Source organism: Aquarana catesbeiana, linkage group LG04, assembly GCF_042186555.1.
Source record: "Aquarana catesbeiana isolate 2022-GZ linkage group LG04, ASM4218655v1, whole genome shotgun sequence".
Lineage (NCBI taxonomy): Eukaryota > Metazoa > Chordata > Amphibia > Anura > Ranidae > Aquarana > Aquarana catesbeiana.
Genome location: NC_133327.1, coordinates 128,008,418 through 128,034,066, shown reverse-complemented (window position 1 = coordinate 128,034,066; position 25,649 = coordinate 128,008,418). Strand labels below are relative to the sequence as shown.

The following is a 25,649-nucleotide window of genomic DNA, read 5'->3' as shown; positions in this document are numbered from 1 at the left end:
CCTCTGCCCTCAAAGCATCTGACCACACCAAGATCAGTGTTATAAAATGCTTTCCCAATTTCCCAATGGCACTGTTTACATCTGGCAAAATCTATGTCATGAAATGCTCGTAGCTTCCGGTTTCTTAGGCCATAGAGATGTTTGGAGCCAGTCTGGTCTCTGATCAGCTCTATGGTCAGCTGGCTGAATCACCGGTTGCATTCTCAGGTTCCCTGTTGGGACAGGAGAGCCAGAGAAAAACATGGAAGATGGTGGGGGGGGCATTCCCTCCCACTGCTTGTAAAAGCAGTCTAGAGGCTAATTAGCCGCTAGGATTGCTTTTACATGAAAGCCGAACGCTGGCTGAAAAGAATGATACCAAGATAATACCTAAATCTGCAGGCATCATTCTGGTATAACCACTCAAAGTCCAGCAACATACCAGTACGTTGCTGGTCCTTGTTGGGCATATATTGTAAACTTTTTCTTCATGCAGCCTGTGGGCTGAGCAAAAAAAAGAGATTGATCGGTGGGTATGCCCACCATTAGAATACCTCCCTTCATCCACCCACTTCTAATGATGGGCATACATGCACTATTTATATATGCCGAAGCATGGGGGCATCCGCCCCAAAAGGTAGGAGCAAATCGCTCTTCCGCCCCTGCTGCCCCCATGCTTTGGCATATATGCTCTTTTTTTAACTGTGGTGGTAAAATCACCTCCTACAGCGCTGGAGTCACGGCTTTATGTATCGTGGGAGCAAACGCTGTTGCCATCAAGATAAATAAATCTGCTCTGCAGCTGAATGGCGTACCTGAAAACAAAAAATGGTTAACAATAAAACACAGTAAACAGTAAAGTATAAAAAAATTGCATACCTATAAAGCAAACATGATAAAACATAATAACAATAAAACATTGCAGGATAGAATACAGTAAAAAAAGAGCAGAACAATAGAGAGAGAATAGGATCGTATTCTGAGCCTGAATCTGACAGATGAGTGACTTACTCTTCACTATCTGTCATGCTCAGAAACGTGTAGGTCTCTTCACTAGTGTACCTTTTGATTTGCCATTTTGGGCTCTAAATTTAGTGGTACACTAGTGAGACTCACAGGTAAAAAAAGCTCCTGACTGTTAGCGACTGTATCAAAACGCTACCAAAAAAACTGTTAGCGATCGCAGGGATCAGGCCTGACTCTGCGAACGCTGCAGTTATGTGTGTTTAGTGTTTTGTAAGTGACAGTGATCGATCGATCCGTTCAGATACTATACGACTAAGGGAGGTGTATGCTGCGTGCGTGGGTGTTAGCGGTACTGGCGCTAACCTGACGCTGCCTGGGGCGACGCAGACTTTATCTGACCTTAAAACTTAACTTATGTCACCGCCGGGCGATTAGGGGGTTAAACCTTTATTAGGTAATAAACGGCGGGTGCCCTGAAACTATAAAAAACAAACTAACCAGCGTCGGCTGACGGCGAACCTATATGCTTACTGTACCTCCCTAACTAGCGTCACCTGTGACACTAATACAGCGATCAGAAAAACGAACGCTTAGCGACACTGGCGACGGGGGGTGATCAAGGGGTTAAAACTTTATTAGGGGTGGTTAAGGGGGTATCCTAGACCTAAAGGGGGCTACCACTAACTGCCCTACCACTTATAACTGTCACAAACTGACACCAATGCAAAAAAAAACCTGCTATTGGTGTCATTGTGACAGGGGGTACAGGGGGGTGATCGGGGGGTGATCATGGGCCCAGTGTGTTCTACTGTTAGTGTAGTGTTGGTGTAACTCACATCGATGTCTTCTCTCCTCGGCGCCGGAACGAAAAGACCGACTCGAGGCGAGATGACATCACTTCCTCTGCCGCTGTTTACATTACATGAATGAGTGGTCTCCCCCTCACCGCGGATCTCTCCCCTAATGAAGCCAGCCGCGTCGGGCACCGAGGGGGGGGCGCGATGCGCCCCCCACCCGTGGGAGGCAGGTCACGTACCAGGTACGTGATTTTGCCTGCCCATGCCATTCTGCCGCAGTATATCTGCGTTAGGCGGTCGGCAAGTGGTTAAAGCGGTTGTTAATGATCTACAGTATAACCATACAATCTCCTCTGTAAAATGACATTATGGGGTTGATTTACTAAAAGCAAATAGACTGTGCACTTTGCAGTTGCTCCAGAGCTTGGTAAATGAGCAGAAGCTCCATTGACTTCTATCATCCAATCACGTGCTAGGAAAAATGCTGTTTTTTTAAATTTTCCTTGCATGCGATTGGGTATTCTTTGCAATACAAAGCTTTACCTCATTTACTAAGCTCTGGAGCAACTGCTCTTGCAGAGTGCACAGTCTATTTGCCTTTAGTAAATCAACCCCTATGTGTCCCAGTGTCTGTGTTATATAATAAAGATGCAGATTTCTACCTTATATCAGAGCGTCTCCCGACGGTCATGTGGCTCCTCGGCTCTCTCCTTTCCCTGGCTCACAGCTATAGCGGGAGAGGCCAAGAACTCCCACTGACATCAGCCGGGGAGGAAGGGAGGAGAGCGAGCCGAGTAGTCACGTGAGCGCCGGGAGACGCTCTCATATAAGGTAGAAATTAGCATATTTTTTTATATAACAAAGACACTGGGACACATAAGGTTATTTTACAGAGGGGATTGTATGGTTATATTGTAGTTTTGATAGTAGCAGGAGGGGAGGGCTGGGGAGCGGAAGGAGCTGACAGGCGGGGGGGGGGGTGGGCAGAGAGGAGAGCTGCAGATGACAGGGGCACATAAACCAAGGTGTCAGGGCTCAGCGGCCATGATAAACCGTGGTCAGTTTACAGGGGGGAGGGCATAGCCAGGCAGGATCAGCCAGGTTTTTTTAGTTTATACAAGGGGCCAAATAACACAGCACAAGGACTGTGCTGTTATTCATGCTTTAAGGGAACAGGATCTATTATTATATTTTTTTACAGCGACAAACGCTTTAACCACTTCAGCCCCGGAAGGTTTTACCCCTTTCATGACCTGGCTATTTTTGCATTATGGCACTGCGTTGCTTTAACTGACAATTACGCAGTCGTGCGACGTTGTACCCAAATAAAATTGATGTCCTTTTTTCCCCCACAAATAGAGCTTTCTTTTGGTGGTACTTGATCACCACTTGTGGTTTTTATTTTTTTACACTATAAACAAAAATAGAGCAGCAACTTTGAATAAAACATTTTTTTTACTTTCTGCCATAAAACATTCCCAATAAAAAAAAAATCTAATTTCTTCATCAGTTTAGGCCAATATATATTCTGCTACATATTTTTGGTAAAAAAAATCCCAATAAGTGTTTATTGATTGGTTTGTGCAAAGGTTATCGTGTCTACAAACTATGGGTTTGATTTATTGTATTTTTTATTTATTTATTTTTTTACCAGTAATGGCAGCGATCAGTGATTTTTAGCAGGACTGCGACAAATCTGACCCTAAGTGACACTTTTTGGGGACCAGTGACACCAATACAGTGATCAGTGCTAAAAAAAATGCACTGATCCCTGTATAAATGACACTAGCAGGGAAGGGGTTAACACTAGGGGGGGCGATCAAGGGGTTAAGTGTGTCCTAGGGACAGGCCCGTCGCGACAGGACAGGCAAAACAAGCAATTGCTTGGGGCCCCGAGCTGGCCTGGGGCCCCAGCCGCGCCGCAGGCCGCCGCTTCCTATAAGCTGCAGCCTGTAGCACGGCTGAGCTCCTCTTCCTTCCTCCTGCAGTCCGTGCGGTACAGGAGATTCAGTTTCCTGTTCCCGGCCGGACTGACAGGAAGTGCACACACTGAGTGCTCACTTCCTTTCAGTCTGGCCGGCCGGGAACAGAAAACTGAATCTTCTGCTGCGCGGTACGCGGTAGTGAGGGGGGTTAAAAAGAACACGGGGGGGGGGGGAGAGTAGTAATGGGGGGGGGGGGCAGTCATCAAGACCCATTTAGTAATAAAAATATGGTAGCTTGCTGACCATAATAAAAACAATTACCATAGCTTTCTTTCCATTTTCTTCTTTCTTTACCATCCCATTTCCATCTTATTGCTTCTTTTTTGAATCAATGGTACAGTGGTGTTTTTTTGCAAATGTTCAATTGTTGAAATTGTTCAAATTTTATGCACATTATATGCAACAGCAGTATTTGCACTGTAAACCTTTTTTATTTATATAAAGTGTTGGTAAACTTAAACTGTATCGCTATGCTGTGATTCCTGTAGGCTTTGCGTGCGTGCGTGCGTGCGTGCGTGCCGGGGGGGGGGGAGCTTGGGGGGACCTCCATGTCCATTTTGCTTGGGGCCCCCAAATTCCTTCAAACGGCCCTGCCTAGGGAGGTGCTTTATAACTATAGGGGGAGTGTTACACTGGAGGAAAACAGAGATCACGTTTCAGCTTGGCTGAAACAGAAGATCGCTCTTTTCCTCACTGACAGATCAACGGCATGCCTTGTTTACATAGGCACACCACTGCTCCGTGTCTCCTGTGAACAATCGGCGGGTCACGTCCTGTGTCCTGTTTCCAATCACAGCGGGAGCTGCACTTCAGCGGCGCGCCCACTCCCACTACGCCGCATGCACAAAATCACGTACAGGTACATGACTTTACGCAGCTGGGCCGCCCTGCCGCAGTATATGTATGGTGGGCAGTCCGGAAGCAGTTAACTTAATATTGACACCTGCTGCAGATCGCAACTGCAGTGTGTTTTGAACGTGGTGTGGCAAACGCACACGGAATGTGAGTTTCCTGCAATGCTTTCTGGTGTGAACTGGCCCTTATAGCATGAAAGGGAAGGAAGAACAGCTCACATAACCAGCCTTAAAGTGGTAGTAAACCGCTGTAGAACAAAAAAAAAAAAAAAACACCTGTAAGACAATGCCCTAATGTGCTAGCATGCATCACATACTAGCACATTATAAAATACCTTAGAACGAAGCCCTTCTAGTGGCAAAACTGAAATATTACAATTGAAAGGGGGGGGGGGGGGTCTTTTTATTGTCCTACAAACATGTTGACACTCATTTGTTTTGACAGCAACCTTCTTCAAGGAGAGCTGTATTCCTGGAGCCGATGTTAAATCTAACCTCTGCAGTCTGTGTGGTGGAGATGAAAAAACAAAATGCCTTCCGAATAACAAGGAGCCATATTATGGTTATGATGGTGCTCTCAGGTAATAGAATGAAGGATTATTGCTGTGATATAGTTTCACTGTAAACCAAATAGTAAAGCAGGATTCGTGAATGACAGTTAATTTTAGGTTAGAAAAAGCAATTAAAGGAAAAAAATGAAAAATAAAAATAAAAAATAAAAATCAATTGTAAGAATTTAATTAAAGCTATGAAATATATATATAGATATGTCTTTTTTTAACCTGGCTAACTATGCAGCTGTATAAATGCCCTATCTCTGATCTTCCTGCCCAAAGTCTTACACCAGACTATATTGGCCATAGAAAGGTATCCGTTCTTCTCTATGATAAACTAGAATTTGTTTAGGAAACAAGAAGTCAACACAGACCTGCACATTACCAGATGCAAAATACATACTTACTTTGTGTCCACCAATGTGCAAGCCTACTATGAGTTCTGATGTTTCTTGTTAGACTCTCTGGTCATCAAAGAGCTGAACAGAGGTCCACTGGCAGCTGCTCAATGCCAGAGATTGTGAAGCTCCCATGTAAAGGACTCTAATAAATGGCTGTGCATCTGAGGAGTTCCTCACGCTTGTTGTGCCGATCAACCCAGAATCATGGACATGGTTGTTGCATTGGCTTTGCACTCTTATCCCATTCTACTGGAGAAATATAAAGAGTTAAAAATGTAACTCTCAGTGTAAAAAAAAGGACCATTATCTCATCTCAAGTACCAAAGAATTAATATTTCAAAGCATCTTTATAGAATGTGATAAGAAGAGTACTGTTTATACCAGTGTTTTGCCACCTGTAATATGTTCACTGCAACTATTTTTATTATTATTATTATTATTATACAGGATTTATATAGCGCCGACAGTTTACGCAGCGCTTTACAACATTAAGGCAGACAGTACAAGTACAATACAATTCAATACAGGAGGAATCAGAGGGCCCTGCTCGTTAGAGCTTACAATCTAGGAGGGAGGGGCAAGTTATACAAAGGGTAATAGCTGTGGGGGATGAGCTAATGGAGAAAATAGTGCAGTTGTTAGATGGAGGCAGGATAGGCTTCTCTGAAGAGGAAAGTCTTCAGGGATCGCCTAAAAGTGGATAAAGTTGGAGACAGTCTGACAGATTGGGGTAGGGAATTCCAGAGGATGGGCGAGGCTCAGGAGAAGTCCTGGAGGCGGATATGGGAGGAGGTGATGAGGGAGCTAGAGAGCAGGAGGTCTTGGGAGGAACGGAGATGGCGATTAGGATGGTATTTTGAGACTGGGTTAGTGACGTAGCTGGGGGCAGAGTTGTGGATAGCTTTGTAACTTATTGTTAGTATTTTGAATTTAATTCGTTGGGCGAGTGGTAGCCAATGGAGGGATTGGCAGAGAGGGGTAGCAGACACTGAGCGGTTTGTAAGGTGGATGAGTCTGGCAGCAGCATTCATGATGGACTGAACTACAGTGTATATCAGCTTAACTGTACTAGATGTCATTGCAGAGTCTTGACCAGGGGCTCATACAACTTTCCCCCATTCTGAGGGTTCCTCCAGTGTGTCCCTTTCATTACCATCCTGGTTCTCTGTCCACTGAAAAAATCGGTATCTATATGCTCTCTAAAAAAGGGCCCTGCGCCAGATGTGTATATGCATATAAATATTATGGACAGGACAGTCTTCAAGTGAAGATTATATATATATATATATATATATATATATATATATATATATATATATATATATATATATATAAAAACTTTAGGAGATCCCTGAAAACCCCCTTTAAAATTTAAGCTCCACAAGCAGGACCCTACTGTCCCTTCTGTACTGAACTGTATTGTAATTGTGCTGTCCCCCCTCTAAATTGTAAAGCGCTGCGCAAACTGTTGGCGCTATATAAATCCTGTATAATAATAATAATTATTTTATATATATATATATATATATATATATATATATATATATATATATATATATACACTATGATAAGCGATGCACAATTACTTTAATACATGCATACTCTGTTTTGCTTCAGGTGTCTCATTGAGAAAGGACAAGTATGTTTTGTGAAGCACACCACTGTTGATGAACTCATTGAAAGTAAGTAAAATGTTACTTTCTACATCTGTAGCCCTAGAAGGAACATGCTCCAAAACAGCCCAAATCTTGCCCTTTATGGTTCAACCTATTACCCCATGAGAGGTATGAAAATTATGACTTTGTATGTTCCAAAAGTTAACATTACATGTTTTAATATTTAACCAGCCAGTTTAAAAAAAAATTTCTATTGCCAGTTCTTTATCCCGCATTTTTATAGAAATTTGGATCTGACCAAGCAGCAGGGCAATCTGACAATAGTGATTGAAATCACCACCTGAAGGAGACAATCTATTGCAGTCATCTTTATTATATACAAGGGTGACCAGACATCCCCGGACCAAGTCTGTGGCCGGATTTGTCCCCAGCAGGGGCGGTGCCAGGTGGGTGCTTGGGTGTGCTTAAGCACCCTCATAGCACCCCCAAAATTCAGATGGCCTTACTTGAATAGGTCACAATTTTTTTTTCGTACCTGCACATCTTCTATTGATGCCAGAAGGCTGGGGACTTTTTTTTTCCTGTGGAGGGTTACAGCTGCTCCAGCCGCATAAGCCAAAAATCTATAGTTAGATCCGGCAGCCTGATTTCAGAGACAAATTGATATACAGCCTCTCTGCTGCTTCCTCAGCAAATGAGAAAGCATTGTATCTGCCCCTTTCCTCAGCCCACCTGATTTGACTTCTAAGCTAAACTGTATCAGGAGGAGGTGCCGGAAGATCGATAAGAGGGGGACAGGACAAGAGTGGAGAGAACACAGCCTGCTATGAAGGATGGATTACAAGAGACACACTGATAATTTCCCAGCCTCTGCAGTGAGCCCATGAGGAAACCATGAAAAAAACAGCTTCTGCCAGCAGTGAGAGCAGAGGCTGTTTTCACAGTGTGTGATACTGAAAATTAGAAGAGCGGCACCAGGACAGGATGTCTGTGTGTTCTATCCCTCCCTCCATTCATCCATCCCTTCATCCATCCCTACCTCTATCCATCCCTCCATCCTTTCATTCATCCATCCCTTCCTCCCTACCTCCCTTCATCCCTCCCTCCCTCCATCCATCCCTTCAACTATCCCTCCCTCCCTCTATCCATCCATCCCTCCTTCTATCCATCCCTCCATCCTTTCATCCATCCATCCATCCATCCCTCCATCCATCCATCCATCGCTCCCTCCCTTCCTCCATCCATCCATCCATCCATCCATCCCTCTATCCCTCCTTCCATCCATCCATCCATCCATCCATCTCTCCCTCCATCTACCCATTCCTCTATCCAACCATCCCTCCTTCCATTCATCCCTCTCTCCAACCATCCATCCCTCCTTCCTTCATCCATCCCTCACTCTAGCCTCTATCCATCCCTCATTCCATCCATCCATCTCCCTCCCTCCATCCATCCCTCTATCCAACCATCGATCCAACCATCCATTTACCATCCCTCTATCCCTCCCTCCCGTGTACATCCCTCCTTCCATCCATCCATCTCTCCCTCGATCCCTCCCTCCCTCTATCCATCCCTTCCTGCATCCATCCCTCCCTCCAACCATCCATCCCTCCCTCTAGCCTCCATCCCTCTTTCCCTCCATCCCCCATTCATCCATTTATATCTCCTTCCATCCATCCATCTCCCTCCCTCCATCTATCCCTCCCTCCATTCAACCATCCCTCCCTCCATCCATCCATCTATCTAACCATCCATCCATCCATCCAACCATCCCTCCCTCCCTCCCTTCATCCATCCAACCATCCTTCAATCTCTCCCTCCATCCATCCAACCATCCCTCCCTCCATCTATTCCTCCCTCCATCCATTTCTCCCTCCATTCATCCAACCATCCCTCCCTCTATCCATCCCTCCCTCATCCATCCAACCATTCCTCCCTCCCTCCATCCAACCAGCCCTCCATCCATCCAACCATCTCTTGTTCCATCCATCTAACCATCCCTCCCTCCATCCATCCAAACATCTACCTCCCCCATTCATCCATCCCTCCCTCCAACCATCCCTTGCTCCATCCATCCATCCATCCATCCATCTATTCCTCCCCCCATTCATTCACCCCTTCCTCCCTCCATCCATCCCTCCATCCAGGCCATCAGGCCAGGGCTCTTTTAGTGTAATTGTATTCCAGGTGCAGTGTACAGTCCGCCACTGACATGATTCGTTGAAATAGCACCTGTAAGGCGCCTGAAAAATGCCTCATCTGCAATCTCAGTGTGAAAGCCAGAGTGCTTTCACACTGGGGTGCTGCACTGGCAGGACGTCAAAAAAAGTCCTGCAAGCAGCATTTTTGGGTCGCTTTAGGAGCGGTGTATACACCTCTTTTAACCCTTTATTCGGCCACTAGTTGGGGTTAAAAGCGCCCCGCTAGCGGCCGAAAATCACCTCTAAAACGATGGTAAAGCGCCGCTAAAACTAGCGGCGCTTTACCGCCGACGCTGTCAGTGTGAAAGGGCTCTTACTCTATACAGTGATCATAAACATGAGTATAGCAGCATACAACTATTCATATCAGTGACGGGCTGTACATTGCACCGGGGCTGCAATTACACTGAATGGGCTCAGCCATCTGTGTGCAAGAGCCCTGAATCTCAATAAAAGTAATGTGAACTTTCTCTCTGTACTATCTCACTCTTCTCATGTTAGTGTAAATTATATCCCATATTGAATTTGGTGCTCAGTACCATCACCAAATGCAATCTTTTCAAGAGAATTAGCTAATTTGCAGCTCTGCACTCTATGTAGTGCATGCCTGAATGCTACACTCTAAACCCTGCACTGTGTACATTGCAAACTCCTGGACTCTGCACTCTGTACATTGTGCACCCCTGAACTCTGCACTCTGTATATTGGGCACCCCTAAACTTTGCACTCTGCACATTGTGCACCCCTGAACTCTGCACTCTGTACATATCGCACCCCTTAACTCTGTAAATCTCCCAACTCACCAAAAGTTTTTGACTCCTTGTTACAGGATGTCGAAAAGCGCTTTGTGTTAAACACTTGGGTTTCTGGACTTCCACCATTCCACTCCAAAGATCTCTCAGGTTAGGCTGCTCTGTTGCAGTTATTTGCAAAGGCAAATACACTGCAACAGAGCAGCCTAACCTGAGAGATCTTTGGAGTGGAATGGTGGAAGTCCAGAAACCCAACTGTTTTACACAAAGCGCTTTTTGACCTCCTGTAGCAAGGAGTCAAACGCCTTTGGTGAGTTGCCATCCATGACTGCTGAGGCACAATGGGCCTAGGTACAAATGAATGTAACACAATGGGATCAAATCCCCCACCACCCTTGCCCTTTTACCTCATTAAATAAAACACTTACAATCATTAGGGTGAAAAGGGCAAGGCCACAGCTTTATTAAATTCCAACATGTAACATGTGAACACATTTAACCAGTGCCAGTCACAGTCATACTGTGAGCACTCAATTCCAAAAGGGGGAAGTGGGGCCTGTCCTTACCATAAGTGCTGGACAGACAGCCTACTTCCAATTTTTTCATCAAGGGCATAGCCCATTACAGCAACTTTAAATGCTGGCAAGGTCAAGAAACCGCCATCCGCGCGTCAGTGGATAGCTGACGAGCGCCCCACCGCAGCCAGCGCCAAGGTTGAAGATGTCCAACTCAATGTCATTAAGGTGAACGCCATCCAGTCTCAACAGATCATCATTAGCACCCTCCAGATCCTTGTGTTGGATGACGAACCCCCCCGATCTGCTGAACAAACTTGGCGATCTGGGCGTTAACCTTGCGACAGAAGCATTCCAGACAGGGACCAGGTATTTCCCTGGCCCATAGCAAGCAAGGCACGATTTCAGACCAGATAAGCACCAAATTGGTATAGACTGCATAGCATTGAGTGATGTCTCACTTGATAGCGGAGATTAAGTCCACAGAACGTGTATAACCCACATCAATCCATCCAGCGTGAAGAATCAAGATAATGGGGCCAGACACATGGGACCGAAGGCGCAAACACTCTAGAAGGACTTGGGGCCAGCGTAAACCGCGAGGCCCAAGCCAGCGGATCCTGGTGAGATCATAGGTAAAACCCAAATTGTTCCCGTAGCTCCGAACTTCCGACCGATGAGCGGCCCAGTAAATGAAGGAATCTCCAGCGATCCAGATCAGAGCCGGGTAACGATCTGAAAAGCTAAAACAAAAGGTGTACGTACAAAGAAAAAAAAGACGATTCCCACCTACCCAAACGCTGGAGTTTTGTGTTACGGAGAAACCCATGCCCATAGGAGCAACCGATGCGAAAGGAGTGGGTCGCAAAGTCATGCGAAGGGAGGCCTAGTTTCTCAAGGCAGCAACGAAAAACCCGCAAAAATTGGAACCTGCTCAGAGAGGAGAAATTGGTGTGGACAAAAAAAATAGGGGATGTGGGGCGTAAAGACAGGAAGGGAGAGGCCAGTGAAACAGGGTAAAGGGGCCCCCGCAAGGGTACACAACAACCCTTCTGCCCTTGCCAAAGCTGTCAGTTTTTGATGTACGCAACAAAATTGTCACGCAGCGCTCAGAGAAGGTAACATCCTCTACCAGAACGCCGCTTTCAGAGGACGTGGATTTTGAAACCAGTTCGCCGATGCGAAAAGCCCTGAAAAACCCCCAAGAGATGGCCACTTGGAAAAGAAGGGTCTCGAACTGGGAAAAACAAACGGACGGCAACAGAGAAAGGATACCGGAGAGAATAGGGAGAGAAACCGGGCCCCGGGAATCTGGAGAATGTGTTGCACGTCTCCAACTCCGCAGGACCCGATGGACACTGAAAAGCTTTCATGATGTCTTCCCACCCAAGGAGCTGAAACCAGAAGGACAAAACAGACATAGTCGACCAAACTGTGGAACCAGAAGAACCTTTTTGTAGCAAATAAACAAGATAAGAGAATAAAGCCACGTGTCTTTCCTGTGAAGACGAGATAGAAAACTCACCGCCCGACACCTGGACCCATTTGTCCCACACGCGACAGTACGATGCCCATGTCCAGCGACACCCAGAGGAAGTCTAGCAAACATCGGAAATGAGGTTCCAGAAATAGGCCAGACAGCGGAGGCCCTCCAGGGAAGCCAATGGGGCCAGGGCGCGGAAGCGATCGAGCTGTAAACGAGAGAGAGCATCAGCGATATCGTTAGCAGTTCCAGGGACATGCCTAGCTCTAAAGCATACGCTAAACTGCAGGCATTTTGGAACAAAAAAACGCAGTAACGATATGACCGGAGGGGATCTAGCAGACTGTTGGTTGACCACCTGCACCACGCTCATGTTACCAGACCAGAAAACCACCTGGCGATTGCACAAACCATGGTCCAAATCGTCCCTCAAGATCAAGGCCTTCCTATGAAGGGGGTACCGGTCTAGCCAGGGAAGCATCTCTGAGATGATCATTGGTGTCCTCAGGCTTAGAAATGCCAGGCGTGGTTGTTTTCCCTTTCGGAAACACCGGCTGGCTGGGTGAGCACCCCCGCAAAGTGAGCACTCATGCTTGAAACGGCACGCGGTGTACCACTTGCAGCGGCACTCATTGAATAGACAGCATAAACCTTTTTTGGGGGCAGCCGACACTCCAGAGAGAGCGCGGCTGGGGACTGAAAGGACTAAGGTCTGTGTGGGCACATGAGCAATAGCCAAACTGGGTGTCGTAGTGGAACCAACACTGACCCCCTAAACTTTGTAGGCACCCCAAATAAGATCAAGATAGCAAAAGGGTGATGCAGCCAACTCCGGAAAACGATCACAAAGCACTCCGGCATAAGCACAGAACCCCTGCAGCCAGTTACAGAATGTCTGAGAAAGCTGTTTTGATTTGTCACCTTGCGCCGCAATGTCAACCCGACGAGATTTGTCGATCGTCTCTCTGTCGGCAGGGACTAGAGCGAGAAAATCAATAAATTTGTGACCCCAGATCCTATCCTTGATGTCTTCCAACAGGTGGCGAAACCACCCACAAAGCATCACCCACAAAAGAGCCCGAACTACATGCCGAACCCGACATACCCATGTGAGACAGGACCGATTTTATGACTGTAACAATGTGTTCGTCCAGCGGGCCCGATACGGCAGCATCACTGGACCTATCCCAAATCAAATCACAATCATACTCACTGATGCGCGGAGGTGCAGCCGAAGAAGGGCGACCAGAAGCAGGTCCAGGACGAACCCCTGTGTAGGATTTCCATGGGAGGAGCCGGCAAAGGCCCGCAACATCCATCTCCTTGAGGAATGTTGGTGGCTGGCAAGGCAGGAGGATGCTGACGGAAGGAGGGGTCCAGGGGCGGAGGTTCTGCCACCGACCCTGATGAGCCCGGGGGGGCTGAGGACAGCAGCAGAGCAGCAACTAGAGCAACCGGAGCTCCCAGATGGAGGACTCGTGGCAGGTGCAGTCCACATCCTGGGTGTGGTGTGCGCATCTCCTGCCCTGCTGGGCACAGGGAGATGATGCCGAGCAGTAGGCAGGGGCAAGGCCGTGGCGGCAGGCATCAGATGGGAATCTCCCGCCCTGCCAGGCGCAGGGAGATGGTGCAGGGTGGCAGACCAGGGCAAGGCTGTGGCAGCGGACATCTGATAGGAATCTCCCGCAGGGAGATGTGGGTAGGCAGGGGTCAGAGGCAAGGGGTGAGAGGCAGGTACAGCTCTGCCATCCCCCACCCAGCCGGGTGCAGGGGGATGCAGATGAGTAGGTGACATCTGAGAGGCAGTGTTTACTGGTGCCAAATTCAAATCTCCCACCCGGCTGGGCACAGGGAGAGACGCTGGCAGGGACAGGTCAGCTGACACAGGCAGCGTGGAGGAAGCTCCCGCCTGGCCGGGTGCAGGAGGAGGAGGTCGGGCAGCCGATGCAATGGCTCTGGGCTGGCGTGCCTGTTGTCTGGCAGATTGGGATGTTCTCCGTACGGCCCCCACTGACTGGAGGTGGAAAGCGCCGTGGCTCCCGCCCGAGCTGACAAGCGGGCACTCGCAGGGGAAGAAGCAGCCGGCGGAGCCCGGGCAGACCGCCGTAGGACTCTAGGGCTCCAAGAGCAAGCCAGGCGAGAGGAGTCCCGGCCCGCGGAGTGCACAGGTTGGGGGACCGAGGAGAACTCCAGTGGTGGCAGACAGCAGGGACAGGGTAACTAGGGGGGGAAGAGCCAGGACCCAGGGAAACAGAAGCTCCGGAGGAGCGGGGGGATGGCGGAAGTGTAGGAAGCCCTAGAAGGACTGGGGCTCAGGTGGGAAGGAGGGTGGGTGCGTCTCCTGGCCCTGGAAGCTGAAGGCCCCACAGGTGGCCATGGAGCCAGAGGGGAGACATCTCAGGGGAGAGGAGGGAGAAAAGCCAGTCAGCCTGACCTTGGAGTGCCAGCTCGTGGACCCTGGCAAACAGGCGGTCAGTGTCCATGGTAGAGGGTGCAGGGTCCACAGCAGCTCTTCCATCCAATTCTTCTGAAAGACCCAGAATTCCCTGGGGCACACGTTCCCTGAGCTCAGGCCCATCCCATCCCCCATGTTTCCACCAATCATCACCATCCACCCCTTTGTCTGGCACCTGGCCATGCCCCCATCAGTCAAGGCTCTCTTTCCCTAGGGGGGGCTCAAGAGGCCTTCATCCTCTGAGCATCTGTGGTGAAGCTACCAGAAAACACACATATATATATATATATATATATATATATATATATATATATATATATATATATATATTTACACATATATTATTTATGTTTGCATTTTTATAATTCATTGATATGTGTATATATTATCTTTTATTCATATGTGCACATTTTACCAGATTTTGATTAGAGATTTGGATATATATTTATGAAGTTTATGGTGAAGCGCCACTACCTTTACAATTTTTTTTTGCCATATTTGAGAAGTGTACATTATCACTTTTTTTTTTAAGGGGCAGCTATCACTATAGTTGAGTTAATAGGGCGCCATCACCTGTTTTGTTTGCTAATTTGTTACATATTGTTACACCTATGAAGAGTGGCAATTAAATAATTGAGATTCGTTTTACGGTCTAGATGAAAAATCTCCAGCATGGGCGAAAGGTGTGAAGAAAGATGATTTAGAACTATTGTGTCCAGATGGCTCTCACAAACCTATCACTGAATATGAAAGCTGCAATCTCGCCTTAGTACCAGCCCATGCTGTCGTCACCACCCCAAACAGAAAAGACATAGTTGTAAGAGTTCTCATAAAGCAGCAGGTAAGCCCCTTTCATGCACTTTCTTTCCACATTTAAAAATTGAGATTTTTTTTTGCCTAAAATAATCTCTTTGTAGGGGTTTTCCTACACTTAATTAAACCGTGGAAACCCTGCTATACAGGAAAGTAATATCATTAAATGGATTTCATTACTAGTATGGTGTTGTCTTTCTTTTCAGCCTAAGGCCAGCCATACATGGTTCAAATCTCCGCTGTTTTAGCAGGAACCGGCTGAAATTTGAACCGTTAATGGACAGGCTGAATGTACCAAGTTGATTGATCGATCAACTTGGGTACAACTAGCCTGCCAGATTCTCTTATCATTACCACTAGCGGCTGCTATAACCACTAGTGATAATCACTGTCTTCTCCCGGCAAGAACAGCTTCCCCTGCCCTCCGCCAGAAGCAGACAACAGCTCAGCAGGAACATCCATGTTGAAGGGCGAACCGGTTGCAATAAAGAAATTTGCACCATGTATGGCCGGCCTAAGCAGCATCTCTGTGGTTTGGGGTCAATGCCATGAGTTCTGATTGGCTGTGGGGAAGCAGTTCATGGGGAAGTTTCCTAACCCTGGACATTATTCTCCACTGTAGGGTTTGCCACATTTTTGCTGGGAGATAAAGTGGTTTTTTGTTTATTTTTTTCTGTCTTATAGCCAGGATTAAAAAATAACATTTACTGTAAAGATTCTTGCGTCAGAAAGTCAGAGGGCACTCCTTAGTCACTGATAAGTGAGAGAGACAGACTGTGATTCAACCCCTATCTTCTCTTGAGTCTTTTGCCAGGTACATTTAAATAGAAACATGGGGGTGTATTAAAAAAAAAATTCTATTTGGCTGTTATATACCTAAATACATGCAGTATTTTCCATGTTAAATCAATGAAAAACTTTCGACCAGCACAGGAGATCGCCTAAAAACATTTTTTTTTGCCCCATTTGTATAGAACATGCACTTTTACTGAGCCAATTGCTATCTAAATTTTTTTATAAATACACAACAGAGTTATCTGAAATAGTGCAGCTGCTGCTGTGCTGAACCTTTACAAAGCCCATAGTCCTCTAGTAACACTATGGCGAGGAAAGTTATCCCTGTATTACAGGTTTATTTGTAAAATACAGATTTTGTACATATGATATGTAATTATGTAATTATGGTATTTATATTATTATTATTATATTATATTATTTATATTATTTTGTACATACAGATATGTACAATTATATATACACGCATTTATAAAAAGCTGGTTTAAAAACGTAGAAAATGTAAGGATCCATTCACAAGTTTTTAACCACATGGTAAATCACAAGCAGAAGAGTGGTGAGTTGCAGTTCCCTTACCCTTAGTTATAAATGATACCACAACATACTATTTTAGAGTAGTTGGCAATATACGAGGTGCAGCACACCACAATGCACATACAAAAAGGGTCAGGTAACGTCAAGGCCTAAGTTACTGATTTTTCATAAAAGTTCATTGCTGCTGTTTTAGAGGTCTAGCAATGAACCCTTTATATGTAGGCTTTAAAGGACTCACCTAGAAAATATTTTCCGCACCCTACCAAATCTAATGATTGAATACAGAAGTGTTGAAAATTGAAGCAGATGCTTTAAAATTACAGAATCAGAGGAAATGTTCACTAGTCTTTTTTCAAGGTCCACCTTCTCCTACAGCAAATGTATAATAGGTTACACCTAGTTGGAGCTTTGGCAAAATCTTCAATACAGACCTGTCAAGTCACTTGGTATTTCTGGGTAGTTTTGCTTCACTTACAGTTTCCTGAGTCCTCAGTCCCATTTTTTGAATAACAAAGGGTGTCCTAGAAATGCATTCATGTTCCTGAAAGTAGCCTCATTAAGAGCCCTTTCACACTGGGGCCGCTCCGTTTTAGCGGGAAAGCTTTTAGCGGCGCTTTACCGTCGTTTCAGCAGCGCTTTCCGGCCGCTAGAGGCCGAATAAAGGGTTAAAAGTGCCCGTGTTGCGGCGCTGCCGAAGCACTTTGAAAGCGATTCAGCAGCGCTGCCCATTCATTTCAATGGACAGGGGCGGTTTAGGAGTGTATACAGAGCTCCCAAACCGCCCCAAAGACGCTGCTTGTAGGACGTCTGCTTCTAACGTCTTGCAAGTGCACCGCCCCAGTGTGAAAGCACTCGGTCTTTCACATTGGGGTGGCATGAGAGACGTTTTTCAGGCTCTTTACAGGCGCTATTTCTAGCGCTAAGCCACCTGAAAAAGGCCTCCCGTGTGAAAGGGGTCTAAAGGCCCTCTATAGGAAAAGATATTGTCTTTTGGTGTTCATGTAAAACTTATTTCAATTAGTAACACTTTTTTTTTTTTTTTGCAACACTTATGCCCTGTACACACGATCGGACATTGATCGGACATTCCGACAACAAAATCCATGGATTTTTTTAAATTTTCGGAAAATCCGATCGTTCTGAACGTGGTGACGTAAAACACGTACGTCGGGACTATAAACGGGGCAGTAGCCAATAGCTTTGGTCTTTTAATTTATTCTGAGCATGCGTGGCACTTTGTGCGTTGGATTTGTATACACACGGTCGGAATTTAACCGATCGAATTTTGTTGTTGGAAAATTTTATAGCCTACTCTCAAACTTTGTGTGTCGGAAATTCCGACAGAAAAAGTCTGATGGAGCCCACACACGATCGGAATTTCCGACAACACAATCCGATCGCACTTTTTCCGTCGGAAAATCCGACCGTGTCTACAGGGCATAACACTTGTTACAATATCAGCCTGGTACACTTGTGAATGGGTTGACTTCTCTGGGTTGCGTCAAACTGTCCCTGACTTGCTTCCATGTCAATTGCAATGCCCTCCATTACCAGACCACTGTAGGCCAAAAGGAGAGAGCAAGGGTGCCAATCAACCTTCACTGTGAAACTACAGCACAAAAACTGTGAGGGCTGTGGACTATGGACTGGAAACTGAAGTCCATGAGCAACAATCCTCTTGCAGGTTTTGCCACCCCCAGCCCTTGCACTGCAAGAAAAACTCAATAGGTCACGGTCATGTGACTGCTACAAAAACCTCCAATATATATATATATATATATATATATATATATATATATATATATATATATATATATATATATATATATATATATTAGCAATTTGTAGTTCATTGATGTCCTATGAATGTACTACACTATGGGGGAGATTTACTAAAACTGGAGCACTGGAGAATCTGGTGCAGCTGTGCATGGTAGCCAATCAGCTTCTAATTTGTTCAATTAGGCCTAAGCTAAATTAGGCTTAAGCTGATTGGTTTGTATGCAGAACTGCACCAGCTTTTGCATGCTTCAGTTTAAGAAATCTCCCCCTATGTCTGTACTGCATTATCTGCATTAAGATATAATAAAACTCTCCACTACCTAATCTACCCACCTCCATCCATAAACACTTTCCTCACTTTCAGTCATCGATTTAGCACTGTCCCAGCTTCAGCACCACTCCCCACACTTCCTGCTTTCACATAAGAAATTGAGAGCACTGGGAGCTATAGGTTGCTGCTGTCAGTCAAACTCCTGTCAGGAAGCATGGCTCACTGGCTCTGTGTGTGTCTATGGGTGCCCCCCTAGCACCAGGCTTGCTGAGGGGGCACCCGGAGGAAGGAGGAGCCAGAGGAGGACTGAAAAAAGGTGGTAAGGGACCACTCTGTGCACAGCGCAGGCAAGTATAACATTTGTTTAAATTTTATTTTAAAAAAAGTAACCTTTATTATCACATTAAATGGCGCTGCATTAACTCCAGATAATTTATTTTGATTAGGCTGGCAGCAAACCTTGACTGTGACAATCTGGGGGTTCTCAAAATGCACGTGACAATCTCAGAACTCCCTGATTGGCCACTAATAGACTAGAGTCTTGAACTGATAAATACAGCTCATTTGGGTGTCACTTAGGAGAAGCATAAAAGCAGTGTTTGCACACAGCAGCCATTGTCTGTGGCCAAACAACCTGGTTTTGATAGGAGTAGAAATTACAGCACTCTGCTCAGGAGGAAACTCTGATTGGGATAAGGAAGTACAAATTCACATGACTTCAAAAAAAATTCCAGGGCATTTGATATGTCTGCATTACCTGTAACAGGGATACTTACAGGTGTACTGTAAGTAAGCATGGCAGCCTGCACTCTCACAACAGAAGTGTGCACAGAAGGCCAACAGTACCATCACTTCATTGTAAGCCAATCAATGAAAATTGCCACCAGAGAACATGAAATGTATTGACAATTAAATAATTACATAGATTACAAGGTAATATTACACAGATCAGCAAAGCACAAAATAACATAAAATAAACAATATGCTAAGAATCAAATAAAAACAATGATATTACAGGTTAAGGGTACATCAACAGCAAATCATTTATTTTTATTTTTTATAATCCTACATTGTGATTGAATGTTGTTCTGTAGTAGATTGATGTTCCTTTCAGATGCAGTTTGAGTTTACTCTAAAAAACATTTTACCATCCTTCCAGTTTTTAATTCTCTGGTAAATGTACAATATAAGGCAGGACTGCAGGTAAGTACTCCAAGGTATTCAACAATCTCTTTGTCCTTAACTGCAGGAACAATTTGGAAGGAACGTAGGCCCGAATCCACCATTCCAAATGTTTGTCTCAGAAAAAAGAAAAGACCAATTATTTAAGGACTCTACACAATGTCTGACTGAGGTGAAAGAGAAAACCATGAATGACTATCTGGGCAAACCATATTCTGATGCTATTGAAAATCTTAACAAATGTGGAAAATCAGGTAAAATTAAATGTGTACTTAAAGCAGGGTTCCACCCAAATTTTGAACAATATCTGTATGTATTCTCTTCCTTGCCTAGATGCTGACATGCTGTTTAAAAAAATTTAAATCGCCGTAATTACCTTTTATTTTTCTATTCTTCTTTGCACTTCCTGGTTCTCCTCCCATGGGAGTAGGCGTGTTTCTAGCCTCTCCCAGACTCCTGGGAGCTAGTCTCAGGCTTCCCAGGATGCCACTGAGCATGTGCGGGAATGAGCGGTGAATGCTGGGAGCACAGCATTCACCACATCCAGGAAATAAATGCTTGTGGGCTTCAAATGCCCACAATGAATATGGAAACCGCCTGCAGTGAATAATATAAGTTATTCTTTCTGACGAAATCTGACACAGGCGGACATATTACACACAATATGTGAGTATGTAATGCTGAGAAGAAAAGTTTGTGAATGAACTAAAAAAAAAAAAAATGATAGATAGGTGGACCCCCGCTTTAATTGTAAGGGTGAGATCCCTACTCTCCAACTATAATTTAAAAAAAAAAAATATATTAAAAAAAATGTATTTTAGACTTTATATAAAACCCTCCTTTTTTTATTTGAAAAATATTTATACAGGCATACATTTCTCAAACCTTACCCCTCCCCCAATGAAAGACATCAACACATCTTAATTACAAAGTTCGATATCTTCACCTTGTCTTCATTGGATGGAGCAGATATTGCACATACTATATAACATTTTTCAGTTTGTTAGGAACAAACAATTACAGGCAACTAAACAGACATTCCAACTAAACAACATGCCTTGAAACTGAAACCAAAAAGTGAAGGTTTAAAAGATTTACTATGTTATGTGGAACATGTTAGTTTTGCCTAACCCTGAAAAATCTAAAATCTTAGCTGAGGACATCCCATGAGTGTGAGTCATCAAAGTCATGTACCTGAGATGGTGTTACAATGGCACCCGATACTAACACATTAAAGTAGTTGTAAAGTCAGAAGTTTTTTTTTAATCTTAAATAGGAAGTAAATTTCCTCTGCATACATTTACCTATAGGTAAGCCTATAATAAGTCTTACCTATAGGTAGTGAAAATATCTCCCACACATGCGCGGGAGTGACCTATTCGCGGTCCCAGCCAATCACAGCGCCGGAGTCCACAAACCCAGAAGAAACTCCAGAAAAATTGTCAGCCATCTCAGCGGTGTGCGGGCACCACTGTGAGAGCTTAGTTCTAAGGTAATTGTTACATAATGAGCTAGTATGCGTTGCGTACTAGCTCATTATGCCTTTCTCTTACAGGCTTTTTTTCTTTTCTTTTTTTTAAATAGGTTTATAACCTCTTTAATGCATTCTATGCATCAAGATAAAAAGTCTTCTGTGTGTAGCAGCCACCCCAGCACCCCCTCATACATACCTGAGCCCCCTCTCTGTCCAGTAATGTCGACGAGTGTCTTGGCCTTCTGAGACTCACCCTCCTGATTGGCTGAGACACAGCAGCGGTGCCATTGGCTCCCACTGGTGTCAATCAAAGTCAGTTTGCCAATCGGGAGAGAGGGAGGAGGGGCCGGGCCGCGACTCTGTGTCTGAATGGACACAGGGAGCTGTGACTCCGCTCGGGTGTCCCCATAGCAAGCTGCTTGCTGTGGGAGCACTCGACAGTAGGGAGGGGCCGGAAGCACAGAAGAAGCACCCGAGAAGAGGAGGATCCGGGCTGCTCTGTGCAAATCCACTGCAACAGAGCGGGTAAGTATAACATGTTTGTTATTTTTATAGAAAAAAAAACAAGACTTTACAACCACTTCTATTCTGATCCCTGTGCCACTGGGGGCTGTCCACCACTTGAGAAAATCTGGTAAAGGTAAGTATGAAAAACATAAAATACAGCCAAGGGGCTGCCAGGAATGACGTTGGTGGAAGAATGTTGTCAATAAATGAGCCTAGTAACATGTAGTAGTTCTTTGTATATTTTCACAAGTCTTTTAATGAAGAAAATTATTTTTAAGTTATAAGGAGCACAGATTATATGAAGTCACAGAATAATGATTACCCCAAATGCCATAAATGTTATCTTTTCTTTTCCTTCTATAGGTTTGCTGGAGGCCTGCACATTCCACACATGCAAGCTGTAATGATGGACCAAACCAACAGAGTGTCCATTGTTTCCTTCCACTTATCTGCTTGTTTATTCATAAGAAAATACATATTCAACTCCCTTTACCCTGATGTGTTGCCTTCAATCGCTCAATAAATCTTTTCAGTTATAATGTTGATTTTTTTGTTATTCTTTTGATTTAGTCATCACAACTCAATTTCAAATGTCAACACAGAGGACTTCAGAGGCAGATATACAGTATATTTTTATTCCATATAATCTATCAGGTTCAATTAACTCCCAAAAGATGAAATAACTATAATAGCACAAATAAATCATACTGATTCACTTCAATACAGGGCACTTTCACCTCCTTCCTGCCCAGGCCAATTTTCAGCCTTCAGCACTGTCATACTTTGAATGACAATTGCACAGTCATGCAACACTGTACTCAAATTACATTTTTATCTTTTTTTTTTTTTTTACTTACTATCACCAGTGCAGTACAGCATTATCATATAATGGGTGTGGTAATAATCACGGACACTGACTGGTATTTTTTTTTCTTTTTTATAACACACAGTGACTAGAGTTGGGTCGAAAAGCCCCCGGTTCCATTTGCGCCAGAACTCCAGAACATTGTAAAAGTTCGGACCCGAACTCCGAACCCCATTGAAGTCTATGGGACCCGAACTTGAAAAATCAATAGTGTCCATTTTGAAGGTTTATATGCAAGTTATGGGCCATAAAAAGAGTATGGGGCCCGAGTACTGCCCTGGGGGATATGTATCAGTGCAAAAATATTTTTTTTAAAAGATTGTTTTTAAAGGAGCAGTGATTTTAATGATGCGTAAAGTTAAACAATAAAAAGGAAAAATTCCTTTAAATATAGTGCCTGGGGGTCCCCTTATTCTGCCTTTAAAGTGGCACATCAGTACTGTGTATTGAACCTGATGTAGCAAAATTGACATATATAAAGACAAAAAATTCCTTTTCAATTGATTTTCCCTGTAAGCTTTCTTTATTTTGTAAACAACGGCTTGGGGAGCCAGTCTGTATGATGTGGCCACAATTTAGTGCACTCGGAACAAGAGCAGAGATTTTTTAAATAAATTCTGGTGTTCTCTTTGGCATGGAAATAACAAGCAAGCCTTTTGTGAAGAAGACAAATTATAGTATACTCAGGCCAAGATTAACAATTTTTTTTAGATAAAGTCAGTGACCTCATCATCATCTCCTCCATCCCAGTCTTCACTGGAGTCAACTAGGTAATACGCTAAGGCTGGGGGAACATGACTGCCAATTTGTTTATCAGTTTTCCCCCCTCTCTGTTGGCTTATGTTACTGCCTTCCTCTACCTCAGAACAAAAAGGATAATGCATCAAATGCAGTAGGGGCAGCCCCCCTGGACTTTTAGGGCAGAAAATGGGAGTAGAAAAGTAGGTGAAAGGCAATGTAGTGCCACTTTTATTGGGTACACAGCATAATAAAATTTGTGAACATAACCATAAACAATATTATTAAAATGTACAGAGTATACCAATGAACCAAGTTATACATATACACAGTATCTCACAAAAGTGATTACACCCCTCACATTTTTGTAAATATTTTATTATATCTTTTCATGTGACAACACTGAAGAAATTACACTTTGCTACAATGTAAAGTAGTGAGTGTACAGCTTGTAAAACAGTGTAAATTTGCTGCCCCCTCAAAATAACTCAACACACAACCATTAATGTCTAAACCGCTGGCAACACGAGTGAGTACACCCCTAAGTGAAAATTTCCAAATTGTGCCCAATTAGCCATTTTCCCTTCCCAGTGTCATGTGTCTTGTTAGTGTTACAAGGTCTCAGGTGTACATGGGGAGCAAATGTGTTAAATTTGGTGTTATGGCTCTCATTCTCTCATACTGGTCACTGGAAGTTCAACATGGCACCTCATGGTAAAGAACTCTCTGAGGATCTGAAAAAAAGAATTGTTGCTCTACATAAAGCTGGCCTAGGCTATAAGAAGATTGTCAAGACCCTGAAACTAAGCTGCAGCACCGTGGCCAAGACCATACAGCGGTTTAACAAGACAGGTTCCACTCAGAACAGGCCTCACTATGGTCGACCAAAGAAGTTGAGTGCACATGCTCAGCATCATATCCAGAGATTGTCTTTGGGAAATAGACGTATGAGTGCTGCCAGCATTGCTGCAGAGGTTGAAGGGGTGGGGGGTCAGCCTGTCAGTGCTCAGACCATATTCCGCACACTGCATCAAATTGATCTGCATGGCTCTCATCCCAGAAGGAAGCCTATTCTAAAGGTGATGCGCAAGAAAGCCCGCAAACAGTTTGCTGAAGACAAGCAGACTAAGGACATGGATTACTGGAACCATGTCCTGTGGTCTGATGAGACCAAAATAAACGTATGTGTGGCGGCAACCAGGTGAGGAGTACAAAGACAAATGTGTCTTGCCTACAGTCAAGGATGGTGGTGGGAGTGTCATGGTCTGGGGCTGCGTGAGTGCTGCCGGCACTGGGGGGCTACAGTTTATTGAGGGAATGAATGCCAAAATGTACTGTAACATACTGAAGCATAGCATGATCCCCACCCTTCGGAGACTGGGCTGCATGGCAGTATTCCAACATGATGACAACCCCAAACACACCTCCAAGATGACCACTGCTTTGCTAAAGAAGCTGAGGGTAAAGGTGATGGACTGGCCAAGCATGTCTCCAGACCTAAATCCTTTTGAGCATCTGTGGGGCATCCACAAACAGAAGGTGAAGGAGCGCAAGGTCTCTAACATCCACCAGCTCTGTGATGTCTTCATGGGGTGTACTCACTTTTGTTACCAGTGGTTTAGACATTAATGGCTGTGTGTTGAATTATTTTGAGGGGACAGCAAATTTACACTGTTATACAAGCTGTACACTCATTACTTTACATTATAGCAAAGTGTCATTTCTTCAGTGTTGCCACATGAAAATATATAATAAAATATTTACAAAAATGTGAGGGGTGTACTCACTTTTGTGAGATACTATATACTGTATATTTCAAACCCAAGGCGAATAATCCAGGTACTACTAGAGTCAAGCTAAGGTCAGTCCGTGAAGATTTAAAGCATGTATCCCAACATGTTTCGGAAATTATTTGTATATATTTTCGTTCATCAGGGATGATTTACATTTGGGTGACTTTATCTTTATCTGAAATATAGGTATAATTACATAATGGTCACACTACAGTGCATGTACATAAACTAAACAATTAATTTTACATAATAAACTATATAATACTTGGCTTTAAGGTACTTACATAGAAGGTTCATTAAATGGACACAAAAACAAAACCGGTAGTTAAAAACAATG

At 44.4% G+C, this 25,649-nt stretch overlaps 1 protein-coding gene across 1 annotated transcript in view; it reads left to right on the top strand.

Annotated features, from left to right (window-relative positions):
- Window positions 1–22,459, top strand: part of LOC141139453 (serotransferrin-like) — a 116,713-nt gene extending 94,254 nt beyond the window's left edge. Inside the window, exons 13-17 of the mRNA XM_073625548.1 lie at window positions 5,027–5,162; window positions 7,154–7,218; window positions 15,215–15,399; window positions 20,003–20,189; window positions 22,280–22,459. Of these exons, the coding sequence (XP_073481649.1) occupies window positions 5,027–5,162; window positions 7,154–7,218; window positions 15,215–15,399; window positions 20,003–20,189; window positions 22,280–22,320 (614 nt within the window). The 3' untranslated portion in view covers window positions 22,321–22,459. The remainder of the gene's footprint in view (window positions 1–5,026; window positions 5,163–7,153; window positions 7,219–15,214; window positions 15,400–20,002; window positions 20,190–22,279) is intronic.
- The last annotated feature ends 3,190 nt before the right edge of the window (window positions 22,460–25,649 follow it).